Source organism: Mesocricetus auratus, unplaced genomic scaffold (genome assembly GCF_017639785.1).
Source record: "Mesocricetus auratus isolate SY011 unplaced genomic scaffold, BCM_Maur_2.0 Super-Scaffold_100030, whole genome shotgun sequence".
Classification (NCBI taxonomy): domain Eukaryota; kingdom Metazoa; phylum Chordata; class Mammalia; order Rodentia; family Cricetidae; genus Mesocricetus; species Mesocricetus auratus.
Window position 1 is genome coordinate 5,322,723 of NW_024429211.1, and position 15,613 is coordinate 5,338,335.

The 15,613-nt window shown below is 46.8% G+C and overlaps 1 protein-coding gene across 3 annotated transcripts in view; it reads right to left on the reverse strand.

Moving 5' to 3' along the window:
* Window positions 1–15,613, reverse strand: part of Atp10a (ATPase phospholipid transporting 10A (putative)) — a 167,028-nt gene that overhangs the window by 76,106 nt on the left and 75,309 nt on the right. For all 3 annotated transcript variants that reach the window (XR_005871895.1, XM_040733264.1, XM_005082590.4), the window contains one exon: window positions 8,803–9,007. Coding sequence is in view for 2 of the 3 variants with exons in the window: in XM_040733264.1 (XP_040589198.1) it covers window positions 8,803–9,007 (205 nt within the window). In the remaining variant the exon portion in view is untranslated. The remainder of the gene's footprint in view (window positions 1–8,802; window positions 9,008–15,613) is intronic.

Below are 15,613 nucleotides of genomic sequence, written 5' to 3' on the forward strand. Positions count from 1 at the left end.
ATAATGTTGATTCACAGCATCTTTTTTGTTTTTAACCTTGCATGTAAGCATTTGCATTTACAGGTTATGGTTTCCCATTTTGTGTATGTATGGGATTCCTCTGTGTGTGTGTGTGTGTGTGTGTGTGTGTGTGTGTGTGTGTGTGCGTCCATATGTGGTTCTTGTGCCTCTTTAATTTGGGTTTTCTTTCTCTTGCTTGTCTTGACCCATTCAGATTTGTTATGTTTTGTTTTAGCTTGCTGTATTTTATTATTGTTCCTTAGGTTCCTGTTTGTTTTCTACCAAGAGACAGAAAGGGTGTGGGTCTGGGTTGGGAGGGAAAGTAGGGAGGGACTGGAAGGAACAGGGGGAGGAGAACCATAATTAGAATACATTGTATGGAAAGTATGTTCTATCTTCTCTTTTTCTCTCTTTTTTTAATATTTTCATTTCGCTCTTAGCAAATTATTTATTTTATATCCAGGTTGCAGCTTCCCCCTCGTCTTCTCCCAGTCCCCTCCCAACCCACTCTGTTCCCACCTCCAATCCACTCTTCCTGCATTTTTTTTTTTTTTTTGCTTAGGAAAGGGCATCAACAAAGCAGCAGGATGCAGCAGGCTGTAGCAAAAGTCTATGCACCTCGCCGAGCATCAAAGCTGGACAAGGTGATCCAGCATAAGGAACGGGATTCCAAAGGCTTGCGAAAGAGTCGGAGACAGCCCCTGCTCCCACCACCAGGAGTCCCACAAGAGGACCCAGCCGCACAACTGCAGCACGCATGCAGGTCACCTAGGTCAGTCGCATGCAGGCTCCTCAGCCAGCAGCACAGCCCCTCGAAAGCCCCCATGAGCCCAGTCTAGTTAACTCCATGGTGTCCTTGACCTTCATGGCTCCCACAATCCCTTCTCCTCTTATTCAGGATTCCCCTCCCCCCAAGTGTATTTTCTTATACTGAAAGTGAGAAGTCCGCGAATACTTGGAAAACGGCGCAGCACACAGTGGGTACGCAGCACACAGTGGGCGAAGGGAACACAGCCGGCCCTGCTGGAGGGCGAAGGGACCCCGCCACTCGACAGTATGATCCCACAGTGCACACTCTATGTATCCCCTAAAGCCTTGGTCTCCGGCATGGTACCATCAGGACCTGATAGAATCTTTACGATTCTGGGCCAGTGGGAAGGAGTTAGGTCACTGGGAAAAAGTGGGGCTACTAACCCCTTCCTCTCCCTCTTCCCTTCCTGGACACAGACGAGTGATTTTGCTCAGTCTGCTCTCCCACCACCACATCTGCTGAACCACCAGGTCACAGACTGACACCTCCCAAACCATGACTCAAAGTGAGCTAGTTTGCCTCCTCAGTGGGTTACCGCAAACATTTGCTTCAGGGAAAGAAAAAGGAGACCAGGCCAGTCAGATTCACTATGTTGCTGAGGACAGCACTGAACTACAGATTTTCTCTCCCCTACGCCCCAAAAGTGGGGGAACCTTCTGGTTTTGATGCTGGGACAGACAGTCTGATGTTAGCCTCAGAACCTGACCTGGCATAATCCCCACCCAGCCTTTGCACATGAAATGACAATAGTCCACAGCCCACGGGGTCTTCCTGAGCCAAGGCAAAGACAGGCTTCAGTGTCTGTGCTGGAGAGTTTCCTGCCTGGTGGTCAAGGCTTCTCATGCTTGATAAAGGCCGGATGAGCCAAGCAACCAGCTATTTGAGGTTTTGTCCAAAACAAACGTAGATCTGTAAGCCTTTGAAGTTGACCTAAGTTAGCCCTTCCTACCACACAAATGAAAGGCATACTTTCAGGCCATGACAGGTGCCACTGATGAAAGTCAGTCAGTCTAGGCAAATAAGAATTATCTTGTTCTTTCAACTCAAAGTTTAAATTAGATATTTTTTGCTTAGTTGAATCTTTGGGGCGGGAGGCCCATCAGATGGCTGGCTGTTGGTCGGTCGCATGGCTTCATACACTCTAAGTACCCACTAACAAAGGAAAGAGGAAGGGGCGGAGTGGAGGAAGGAGGGGAGAGGGAGAGACAGAATATCGTTAAATGGCTCTGGACCAGTTCCTGGCCTTTGACTTGGTGTCCCTAAGTAACTGATCTTTGGACCCAGGGGAGGACATTTCTCATCACAGTAAGTGACACACACACTTCTTGGCCTTTTGTAGGTGAGGAGCAGAGGCGAGCGAAGCTTTCTGACATGTATACTAAGTGACCAAAAACTGTTTTACTGGATCTGACAGGCTAGAGAAGTTTGGTTTTGTCCCAGGCTCACTTTTAACGGGTCTTCAGTCCCCTTGAGCACACGAGTCACTCATTAGCACAAGTAAAGCTACGGGCTCTGAATGTATTCAATTTTCACTATTAAATCCAACTTTGATCTCAGAAATTACGGTTCCCTCCACACTCTAGTGGCTGATGGTGTTTTCTGAAGTCAGTTTCCCAGCTTTGCAAGGTCTGGCTTACATCCCTGTCGTCAGGAAAGATAAATGCGCCCCTGATTCTCACTGCTTCCCAGCTCCTCTACCTGCGGATGGGTGAGAGTCTGAGACACGCCGTTAGCAAAATGAAGACTGAAGCATAGCTTTCCTTTTGGAGGTCACATGCAAACTAAGCAGGACCGTGTGTTGAAATGCAGAGGCACACTTGCAGAACTCAGAAAAAGAGTGGCTCTAACAAAAAAAAAAAAAGCAGTGAGGTGCTCTCTGCTATGTCCTGTAGACACGGGCAAGTTTTAGCCTATTGGGTACTCTGCTCCCAAAACAAATAACACCAGGTCGGCCCTTCAACAAGGAACAGAGTGTACTTTAGTCCACTCTGTAGTGGACGAACAATCTGGGCACACTGACCTAAGACCTGTACTCACAGTCATGTCAATGACAAGACCGGAGGCACCGTTCCTTAGAACATTATCTGAGAAATCCACCGGTTCTGGAACACAATGTTATCGGTGCAGGAAATGACAGGATTCGAATTCTGTAAATGTAAAAGCAATACAAGTCAGGTGTACTGTCACGTGCCTGCAATCCAGCACTGCACGAAGCTGAAGCAGGAAGAGCACAGACTGGAGTCAACCTGAGCCACGCAGCAAGATCCAGTCTCAAACACACAAACAACAAAACACACACAAAATTGAAATGAAACACAAAATAACGCAAAATAACTTGCCAAGGAAGCAAGATATTAATTGCATTACTCATATTTGGATATCCTTTTGCACACATATTCTTGTAGAAAGGCACACACCAAAAATATATGCACTCACACTCATTCTTGAGTAGAAGCTAAGTATCAAGAGGGACAAAACCACTCAGAAAAAAGCATCAGAACACATTCCTTCAATAAATCAACTGATGGAGAAACCATGCTTGGACTGCCCTGGGGAAGACTGGCCTGCCCTTGGCCTCTTAATGTCAACTGAAACTCCAACGCCCACCTGGCCTTTCGCCCAACCTGCTTCTCTTTTCTTATTCGCCTCTCCCACTTACTGTTCCAACCTTCCACCCGATTCACTTATTTACAGAGAAGGAAATGCTCCCAGCTTTGATTTAATGCGGCTTTGATGCCTAACAGGTGCTCAATAAATATTTGTTGAGTGAGCCCAAATTTTCAAAGATGAGTGTTGCGTATCAGTTGAGATGCTTAGAAAAATGCCTGCAGAGCTGCCCATGCAAATTATTACCGGTGAGCTAGGCTTTCTTCCCTGGGCCGTGGTGGAGAGGACACAGCTTCAGGACAAACTTGCAGGTCTGTATGAATATCTATGTGAACACAGACAAAGCCTGGATCTTTCTGACTCCTCCCTAACAGTTCAGACAGAACCCCCTTACTCCAGCACCACCTAGGTTGGAAGACGTCAAGCAGAACATTTGTCTTTGCCTTATCTGTTTCACACTGGTAACGCACTGGGATAATCATTATTTCATATGATTTATTTTTTTAAATAATGTTTGCTGTACTTCAATTGTAAGAGAGCAAAGTAAATGTGACTCACAACTCTGAATGCAATGCTTAGCACTGGGAATCCTTCCTTAATTCTTGGATGCTATCATTCAGCTTCAAGCTTTTACCGAACCTTTCCTTTTAAGTCAAAAACTCCAAGTTGCCTTTGACCGAGGCTTTATGGTGGAGCCATCAATCCAGGCTGGATCCTCAGGCTTACATCAGGTCTGGGTGGGATACGCCCAGCACCTCCCGCCTGTCTTAACCGTGTGCAGTTTTATCCAACATTCCTCATTTAGTAAACACATCTTCACCACTCGGGGATTGTGTAGGTCTGTGTGGCTGCCTCGAAGAATTGGTTTCCCAACCTTCATTCTTGTCTTCAGATTAGATTCAAGACCCTCTTTCTGGAAGCATCCCTTGACAGCTGAGGATGGGCACTCTCCACCCTCAGGCCCTAAGAGAAGCATCAGATGGTGGACACGGGTTGGTCCTGTTTTCTGACCTTACTAGGCATGGCGGTGCACGAGTCGCTCTCTCTCTTTTACGGTCTCTAAACAGATGACCACTTTATCCAAGATGTCTGAGAACGCGTGGGAGAGAGGTGCTAACTTCTATCTTAGGAGCTGGTGGAAGATGGAGGAGTAAAGGACTATCTCCAGGAGGTAGTGTGTGTGTGTGTGTGTGTGCCAACTATTCAGCCCATTCCAAGTTTCTCAAAGACTTAGACACACTTTCTTCATGATAACAAGAGTTCAGAAAGCAAAAACTTTGTATGCCTTGTCCCAGGCTAGGCTGCTTCTCCCTACAACCTCACCTAGACCCCTGTACCCAAAGGCTGGGGCTCCTTGGGACAACTGTCTACACCCACCCATCTTGATAATGGCCTGCTGCAGCTGCCGGGGCTGTCCCCCTGAGCAACACACAGAATGCATCGGATCCCTGGCTACGCTGGTACCCAGCAAATTCCCCAGCTTGGCAGCGCTCAATGACCCTGTGTGGTTGACATACATCAAGTTCCGAAATCACGGCCCCTCCGTAGTCCCACCCACCAGGGCATAAGCCATGGCAGTCTCCTGCACAGAAGGCTGTGTCCATCTTAGACCTGCTGCTTGCAACAGCTACCCAGCCCCCAGTCCTAACCACCTCATTTCACATCTGTGACGCATGTGTAGCATTCACCCTGTGCTCGCTCACTACCACAAGAACACATAACAATCCTTGATAGGCTTGCTCTGCTGTAATCATGTGTGATTTATCTCCTGACTAGACTCTGATGACACAGCCGATCCCCCGCCACCTGCTATCCTTAAAGAAACACAGGTTTCATAATCCCTTCTAATCTAAGTTTTACTGCGCTCTACTCCTTCCAACCTACCGTCTACCAAACTGGTAAAACATTACTTCGATTCTCACATGAATCAGGAACCGAACCCTGGTCCATTCTTCATCTTTCTAATGCTTAACAGGAAAAGAAAAACCTAAATTAGAACTTACAGGGCAATGCTGCCATGAGAGGCTTGGTTTGTTGGTTGTTGGGCATTTAAAAGCCAAAGACATGTTTGTTTATTTGTTTTTACTTCCACATGGAAAATAAACACGCAAATTTCAGAATTATAGTATATAAGCAATAATTCTGAAGGTGAAAAAAACACATCAATGTGAGAGTCAAAATGTGCATATGTCTTGAAGAATTTTGTTGTCAGCAAAGAAACTTTTACTAAAAAGTCAGAGCTATTTAGCTGTTAGTCTGACCCAAGTTGCCTAGATTATGACTCGATTCTATTTGCTTCCTCAGGTCTCCTGAGAGCAGTGGTTCTCAACCTTCCTAATGCTGCTACTTTTTAAAATAGTTCCTCATTTCCCAACTGATGGGAAATGTCCTTCTATATATATGTTTCTCTTATTGGTTGATGAATAAAACACTGTTTGGCCAATAGCCAGTTGGAGGCAGGAAGATAGGCAAGACTAGGAGACAGAGAATTATGGGAAAGGTAGGCAGAAAGGACGTCATATAGACCACACAGGAGTAACAGGTCCAAGCACTCTCCCGTAAGCCAAGACCACGTGGAAACACATGGATTTATAGAAATGGGTTAATAATTAAGATAGAGTTAGCCAGTAAGAAGCCCTAGCCATCAGCCAACAGTTTCATAATTATTATAGCATCCGTGAGTTTATTTGGGGCTGACGTAGCTGTGTGACCAGGCAGGACAGAAAATTTCCATCTTCACCCAACCATAAGATTATTTCATTGCTACTTCATAGCTATGATTTTGCTATTGCTATGAGTTGTAAATATTTTTGGAGACAGAGGTTTGCTAAATGGGTGGAAACCCACAAGTTGAGAGTCACGGCCCTAGAGAGTGATGGAGAACAGGCCTTTATACTTGTTAGATTTCCTGCTGTGACAAAAAAACACCAGAGAGAAAGCAGCTTGAGGGTTTACTCCTGCACTGCTACAGATACTGTCTACCTCTACCATGGCAGTCACGGGACTCACGACAATAGACACGGGAGGCGGTTGGCCATGCTATATCCACAGTCAGGAAGCAGAGCATGATGGATGCCTGTGCTCAATTTGCTTTCTCCTTTCTATTCATTCTAGAATCCCAGGCCATGGGATGCTATTGTCCACAGTGAAGGTGGGTCTCCCACTTCAATGAACCACATAATCCCCCAGAGATTTGCTTCCATGGTGATTCTAAATCCCAAGTCACCAAGGTTAGCCATCACACCATCTTTGAATCTTAAGCATCCCACTTACAATCTGGCTCATCGATACAAAGCATGGTGGAGTTAGGAAGTGCCACGCTGCTGTTTGAGAAATGAAGAGCAAACAATATGAGATGAATGAACTCCTAGACGTTAACTATGAAGCCAGTCTTGCGGTGATCCCTCCCGCTGAGTCTAATACGGACACTCCACCCCTGATTCTGAATATCATCATCTTTCCCTCAACCTCAGATTCTCACCCAGGTTCACTCAGGTCTCCCTCATCCTCTGCACACTCCAGTACTTCCATGCTGGTCTTCGTATCCCGTCCCAGCTATCAACGCGGCAGTGTTAGTTCACCCACTCACCCTGCCTGTTTCATGAAGGGAAGGTAGAGGTTCCATGTTCTGGGACACGGTGGGTCAGGTGGGGAAAACCTACATATGAGGCTGACTTACTGTCAAGACTTATTTAAGATACCACCCTGTGTGCAATATACACAACTACCAAATTCAGGAAAACATAATCATCAGGCAAAAGTCACTTAAGGAGACAACGTTCCCAACCTACATGGGAACAGGCCGAGACTGTGCTAAGCTGCTATTTAGTGACCTAGGGCAAGGGCAGGAATTGCTTGGAGCCCTTAACAAACAAGCTCTGTAGTCTTCCTGGTCTGGGATGAGAGCATTTCGTTTAAACAAACAAATGTACATATAAGTGTAAATATATACACATATGTGGTGCTTTGCATGTTCATACATATACATTAAGTATTTTGTTTGTTTGTTTGTTTGTTTTCGGCAATGTCTTTTTACATAGCCCACCTGGGCTTTGAGCTTTCCATCCTTTGTTTCGGTTTCCAGGCCAGTTTGGATTATAAGCATACACCACTAGTACATACAAGCAATTTTTAAATTATGTACCTACAGTTCCACAAAATATATTTGGTAGAAAATCAGGGTTTTTTTTGTTTTTGTTTTTGTTTGTTTTCCTAGTCAATGATAAAGGAGGAAGTTGTGATGGAAACAGGAATGGGAAAGACAGTAAGTAGGGCAAGGGCTTGTAAAGAAAGTGGCATCCGTGGGGGCAGCCGCCTCGAAACGCCGGCCACAGGTCTCAGCATTAACCTCCCTTCGTGGTCTTCTAGGAGTGTGAACAGGCATCTCCGCCAGGGACGGCGATGCTGAGTGAATAGCAGGACCCAGCAAGAGAGGGAGGCAGGGCTCCTAGCCGCTCAGTCATCCTGATCGAGGAATCACTTCACCCGCAATGCCTGCAGTGTGTCCGTGAGGATCCCTAACTATCAAGTTATGCCATTTGCTAAAGCCAGCCCTGTGGACCCTCATTCTAAGGCCCCCAAAGAGCTCTATTGGGAAGAGGGTGGGAAGAAATCCCCAGTGACTTCCTGCCTCAGGTGCTGGGGGACTTCCTTCCTTGGGCCGTCTCAGTATAGGCAATGGCCAGACCTGAAGGAGTGACTCAGACAGGCAATGCAGGATAGAGTAGGTGGGGTCAGGAGGGACTTCCCCACTTCCTCGCTTCCTCGTAGACATTTTCCTGGTGTCTGGGGGCTTGCATGTCGCTATTTCAACTGGTATTAGCACGGAATGCCTCTACACAGACTTAGAGGGGGAACCCCTTTTGTAAGAACATCTGTGGGAAAGCCCATTGGGGACTCAGCATTCCCTAGCCTGTTTGTGGGTAAAGTCTCCCTGCCTCCCCCTTTCCACTCCTCACGCAGATTAGTTGTTGGTTCACACATCTGAGGCAGAACTCAGCTTTGGATGTCCTGAGCCTGAACTGAGAAAGTCACTTAAGGAGAGACACCGTTTCCCAACCTACATGGGAACAGGCTGTGACTGTGCTACGCTGCTATTTAGTGACCTAGGACAATGACTCAGTAAATGTTGACTTGTTTCAGAAGGCTCGCTCACAGTTCTTCCAAGTAAATATCCTTCTGAGAAACTCACTAAGTGTACGTACGCTACAAATCACAGTCAGAAAGAGCCCCACGCCTGTGGGAGCAAGCTGACCACAGGCTGAGGCACGAGGATACTCTCAAGAACCTCAGTTTCTGTTACTAGGAAAAGTGGCCCAGCCCAGTGACAGAGGCTTGCAGGGGAGACACACACTGGAGGTGCTCCGGAAATGCGGATCACTTACGAGCTCTGAGAAGCCTCGGACCACTTGCCGTCGCTTCAGGTTGGTCTCTCCGTCCAGGTTGGCAGTCTCGATGTGGCACAGGCCATCAGGGTCGCTGGATGACAGCAGCAGGATGTCCGCAGGTATGATCTCGTTGCAGCGGAGACGGACAAAGTCGCCCACTCGGATCTCCTTCCAGTATCGATTCACATACCTCTTTTCCTCCCTAGAGAGAGATAATGGGTTAACGTGGCTGGCAAGACACTGAGTTTGGCTGGTGAGTATTTAAGGGTCAATTAAGCTATGTCTACTCTTTCACAGCAAAAGTTACTTGCAAAACCGACGTTAAGGCTACGTATACACATATATGTAATTATCTGAAGTGGTCAGAATAGACAGAACCATAGGGACAGACTACGGATTGGAGGCTACCGTGGCTGGAAGGTAGGGAGATGGAAACTGACTGCTTAAGGAGGAGGGGGCTGTTTCTGGGCTGACAAAATGCTCAGGAGCTAGACAATGGTGCTGTCAATCAACACTGTGGATTACCATCCATGCCAATGGCTTCACCACTTGAAAACAGTTAAAAGGACCACTCCCAGACTGGTGGCCCCAAAGAACAGAAAGCAAGGATTCAAACAGACCATCTATGTTCATTATGTATGACATCAGCCACAGCATGGAATCAACCCCTCCTCCCACTGATGAATTGGCAGACAAACACAGTACACATGCAGTGTAATATTACCCAGTACTTAAGAAACAAAGCTAGAACACGGGTGAACCTCGAAGGTCTCGTGCTAAGAGAAGATTCACAGACAGACTAAACAGACTATGTAATATCTCCTCTCAGGACAGATCTAGAATAGGTACACTTAGAGAAGACATTAGAGTTACCAGCGGCTGGAGGAGGAAACCCAAAACCAAAAGAAAAATTGGCACAGTTTCTACCAGGTGATGGTAAAGTTTAGGAATTGGTGATGATGGCTGGACTACACAGTATCATCAATGTTGCCAAATTATATCCTTGAAGCAGTTACAATGGCAGGTTCTGCTGCGTGCCACAATTTTGTGTCAAAAACGTAACTTAATTGTAATGGTAAGCTTTGCATTTACTTGCCTAAAACAAGAAACATAATTTAAAATGTTTAAACCTTGTGAAAGTAGCAATACGCTGCGGAGGTTATAAAAAAAAGAGCTCCTCCAGGGCCGGGGAATGACCACCAAGCAAGGCCGTATTTCACTGCTGGGTCTGCAAAATGTTTACGAGCCAAGATCCATCCTCGCTACCTAATCAAGATGATGCTGGAAAACCAAACCCACTAATTCAACACAAAGATCGTTTTGTTGTTGTTGTTTTGGCTTTTTTTCCTTTTTATTGGGGACTGTAGATTTTTTAACATTCCCATTTATTAAATTTATGTTTTACATTCCAATCCCTGCTCCCCCTCCCTCCTCTCTTCCCACTCCCCCACACCCCCCACCCCACCTCACTCCCACCTGCTCATTGGAGAAGGTAAGGCCTCCTCTCAGCAGTCTATAAGTCTGACGGGACAAAGCGCGTTTTTTTTTTTTACACTTTCTTGAAGGTGGTTTTGGCCATTTGGATGGTAAGTATAGATTGTACAAAGCTGGCTGTGAATATTTTCGACTGCCTTAGAGCCCACAATGGATTGGAGGAAATCCCCACACACTTCAAGGGCTGTCTGCTACCAGTGCCACCCTAAGCTTCTTCCCTGCTTCGCTTTCCTGTCTCTGTACTCCCGTCTGTCTGTCTGTCTGTCTGTCTGTCTGTCTGTCTGTCTGTCTCTTAATGTAGAGGCTGTGTTGCCCGAGCTGGCCCCAAACGCCCATGCTCAAAGGACACTGCTTCAGAAACTCAAGCAGGTACACACCGCCACTCCTGAATCTTCTTCCATTTTTTTAAGCCTCTGTTTACTTGTGTTTGGTAATTCAGGATCCCGCAACCCGAATATGTTCAAAGCCCAGCAGCACTGGCCATTATAAAGTAAGATTTAGATGCAGCTCCTCTCCTTGAATACAAAATGCTAAGAGGCAGACACATCCAGTAGAGAGCACCTTGTGGGCTGTGTCCATCAAGCCCATATAGTTGATCACGCACCCCACACAGCAAAACGTGTTTCATTCTAGGTCCATTGCAATGACCATGCAGACCTATTACCTGTAGCCCAGGGAACTATACGGCCCACTGGTAAGTCTAAGTTCCCCGTCGAAACTCCCGGAACTGGATAGCTCTGAGATAAGGCACAGAAGTGACACGCTATCACCTATCTCACTTGCTAATTACCAGTCTGATTGCTTCTAAACACAGAGAAATATGACCCTGTTATCAAGTAGACAAAATATGTTAATCGCATCTGCAATTCTTTCTCCAAAGGTCAGACCCTGAGTTTATATCATTAGAAGCACTTGCCTTTAATTCCCCTTCTTCATCAACACCATTACTGCATTTCTGCAGAAAGCGCAAACCAATTTAAATAGCCAGTGGTCTTGAAAGACATTTCCCGTCACAGAGAATGTCAGCAGATGTCCGCAGGTCCGTGGGTAAGGCTTCGATCCAGTGGAACCCCAAGATGTGGTGGTCTCGGGACCCATTCCAGCACAGGAAGCAGAGAAGATGCACTACCTTTTTTGAGTTTGTACACAGTGTCAAGATTCAGAGGGCTTAGCTTTGCCTTCCTGCTGGAGCTCGCTTTTATTTAGAGCAGTGATAGAGAGGGGCATGTGCACACTGAAGGAAATTCCCCGACAGAGCTAGCCAATGGGGGCAACATGAAGAAGCCTAGGGCCAGCCTTCAATGAGCCACAGGACAGGCTGTGAGCAAGAACCCCAGCCCCTCTTTGGGATGCCTAGAAGAATGAGGATCCAGGGAAAAGGTCCTTCAGGCACAGGAATTCTTGTCTTGGGTTAGACCCCGACAAAGCCAAGACTGGAACCCCCTGGTAAACAAGCAGGACACCGCATTGCTGTCATAAACCAAGGATCTCTCCTAAATTGCAGCTGTATTCTTTTCATGATAAATGTCTGTGTACTTAAGCATACAACCCCACTTATGGGAAGAATATATATGCTACATATTTCTTATCCGTCTTTCTTAACATATTGGGCTTAATTGCATTCCACCAAATTTGTATGCTGAAGTCTTAACTCCCCTGCTACCTCCCAGACTACATTTGGAGATAGGGTGTTTCTATCTAGAGGGAACTGAGAGTGAAGAGAGTATGGTGAGGTGTTTAGTCTGAATTATGAACTTATAACAAGGGAAGAGGGAGCAGAGACATCCACACAAGACAAACATGAGAACGCTGGTTAGGCGGCCATTGAGAGACCAAGGATGGATGCCAGCTCTAAATGCTTGGCAACAGGAGCACATCACCATTTCAACAAGCTCAGCTCAACGCCAGACCCTCTGCAACACCGTGCTAAATGGGCACCATCACATAACGGCATTGACAGCTGCTATAGCACCATGGTGTAGTGCCTAACTTCAGGTCTGCAGCGATGCTGCCACAGAGCTGCTGGGCTGCAAGCCAGAGGCAGCCATACACAGGATAGGGTATGAGACGGTAAGCGGTGATGCCGCCGGCTCGTCTACTTTCCCCACTACCCGTTTTTATTTTCCTACCCTAGTGCTGGGGAACCCAGCCCACAGCTGCTTGACTACTGAGCTAGACCCCCAACCCGTCTGTGACCTTTTTAAAGCACACATCTGGTTGTAAATAATGTTTACTGTAGAGCAGTGAGCTGATTCCGCCGTCGGCAGACTCACACGCCCTACGGTCACTGTGTCTCCTGAATGCATCAAGTTGTCAAGTGAAGTGACCAACCCCAAGACTGGGTAACTATGGGTGGACCACTACAAGGGTCCCGCAAGGACAAGGTGGCCCTGATGATGCCTGTGTGTGGAAGCACCCCCACTGTGAGGCATTGTGTGACTACCCCCCTCATGACCTTGAATCGTATGTCTCTAACTGGGAACAGTTCACAAGCCGGATTGCCAGAAAAGGGTGGGGAGAAGAGGCAGGTCTGGTGGAGGCGACACGCTGTGTGATTTATCCAAATTTGTGCTCTACAGGCTCCATACCAAGGCACACAGGAAAACCACTACAGAGAAAGCAGAAGTCAATCCATCTGACGCACGGGGCTTAGAAGCTCTTCTTGAGGCTCTGACCTGGTGACCCACTTATAACTACCTCCCCTTCCCTCCAACTTCTGTGCTCAAGTGGTTACACGGTCAACCATTTTCCTCCACAGCACGCATCCCAGGGGTCCTAGTACCCCATCTCTGCAGATGGCTTCAACTTAGTCTCCCCAGGGGAAGCCACTCTTTCCAGGAACCAGGGCCACCTGAGATGCATGGGTAGCACTTTCTACAGCAACAGAGCCGTTCTGGTGCTAAAGCTCGGTGGTAAAGAATGTGTCATGCACGCATGCTGTCCTGGGTTTGATCCTAACCCACAAAAAATAAAAATAAAAAGAAGAAAACTAAATGAATAGAGGGGGGGTCTACAGCAACCAGAGTCCTCAACACAGCAGAGGAGTTTACAGCAATTTTAGAAGTGACATTGCTTTTGTAAAACGAATAGACACAGTGAGTTCTTTCTAAGGACAGATGCCACCCCTATACGGCAGCGGATTCCAAGCTGGCACTAAGACTGGTAACGCTGGTACACAGGATCGTGCATCGCTTCTACGAATGGGCTGGAGTGGGTCACGCCCATGGAATCCAGGTGACCAATCATTGTGTTGTAAGCTGACCCGTGGGGCAGCTTCCAGTGGGAGGTGGACCCAGACATACGAGTACTGTGAATCCAAGCCTGACATCAGAGACAAGGATGCGTACAAGAGCAAAGCAGGGGCCCCACGGACAGGGACAGAGGGTGCCGCTCTCACTCACCAGCCAGCATGAGAATCGGGTACCTTAGACTGTCTTAAATCATTTTTGTTGTCATTGCTGTTGTTGTTGCTATGAGTGAATACCTTAGACTGGATGATACATAAAGCATAGAGGCTTCTTCGGTTCATGGCTGTGCAAAGGAGGAGGTTCACGGCAAATGGGCAGTGTCTGGTGAAGGACAAGTAGCAAATGGGCAGACACACACAAGACAGCACAGGGTACAATGGGAAGGAGATCCAAGGACTAGAGCCAAATCGGCTTTTGTGACAGGGATAGTCTTGGGATAACCCGGTAAGCAGTTCCTTAATCTGTGGGAGAATTCAGTGTCCCCACCTCGGAGGCCCTTGCACGGAGGGTTAAATTTTCTCGTCAGTTTGTGGGGGATCGTTCAGATCACCGCCCAGACCTACTCAATGGGAGGAGGTGGACAAGAGTACCATCTCCTAAATGCAGAAGACTTGGAGCCTTCTATGTGAGGACGGCTCATATTTTCTGCCTGGCAAGACTAAAAGCAGAGGATCCAGCTAATCCCTGTAGGCCATAGAAAGTGTGAGATCATGTTCGTGTAGTGTTCAGCAGCTTATATGTGTGACATTTATTGCACATTCGTTAAAAAAAAACAACACATGTCATCACTAATTCCTACACCAAAAACCAAGGCCTTCTAGCTCTCCCTCTCTCCCTCTCCCCTCTCTTTCTTCTATTTTCTTCCTCTTTCTTCTCCAATCTTCTCTCTCCCTGGCAGCCCCATAGTCTATATAAGCCAAGCAATATACAAGAGATCCTCCCCCACAACTTAATTTTACAATATCTATGCCTGAGAAAGATCTACCTCATGAAAAAAGGAGTGTGGTCCACCAGAGGGTGACATGACGTACGAATAAAAATCTTTGATCGTGCACACCCTTGGAGTGTGAACTGTGACATGGTCACACGGCATAAATCCTCCTCACTTCAGAGGGTGATGACCAGCTCTTCCCTTAGCTGAGGTCTCAACTCAAGATTCACGAAGAGGTCAGAGAACACTTAGGTAGAGAAAATGCGTGTGGTTCTTGAGACTCATCAACTGCTGGCGGCAGGAGAGGTCAAAGACAGTAGAGGATAGCCTACTGACACTTTCCTAAACCAATATAATTTCTAGCTATTCTAAACACTTACCCTTACACTCACGGATGAATCACTTCTAATCAAAGAAGTTCCTTTTTGCAATAGACGGAGACCATTACAGAGACACCAACTCATCAGACTGCAGAGAATAAGTGACTGTGGGGTGCTCAGCCCCAAATGATGTTTCTGCAATGCAACCCTTACACAGGAGGCACAGGGGAAATTGGAAAAAAAAGGTGAGAAGGCTGTAAGCTGGATCACCAAGACACTTGCTGCAAAACAGTGTCTTCTGGGCATGAAAAGGGGAGTTGCACCCATTACAACTCGACAGGAGGGAATCCTAAAAAGACCTGCATAATGACAGCATGCCAATGATGATGCGAGATATATTACAAGCCCTCACCCATAAATGAAGAGCTAAGGGCAATCAATGAGAGCTGAAAGAGAAATAATCAGTTTTCTTCAGTGACGAACTCCCTAATAGGTTATTCAGTCCTAAGCCGTCATCCCTGAACTCGTATACACGGGAGCAGCAGCACTTAACGAACGGGTCAGCAGGGGTTTGGTGTCGTCGTTGCTGGTTTTGGTTTTGTGCGTGCATGCATGTATTCATGTAGCAATAATGAAGAGGTCATGAATTCGACAGGGGCATAGGAGGAGCTGGAAGAAGAGAGGGAGGGGTGGAAATGAAGTAAATGCAGTGCTCGTGTGTGAAATTCTAAGAAAAGAAATAAAGTAAAACGGGAATAAAACTAAGAAACAAAGAAGAAAGCAGGGAAGGCGTGTCTTACGGGCAAAAGCGCCAG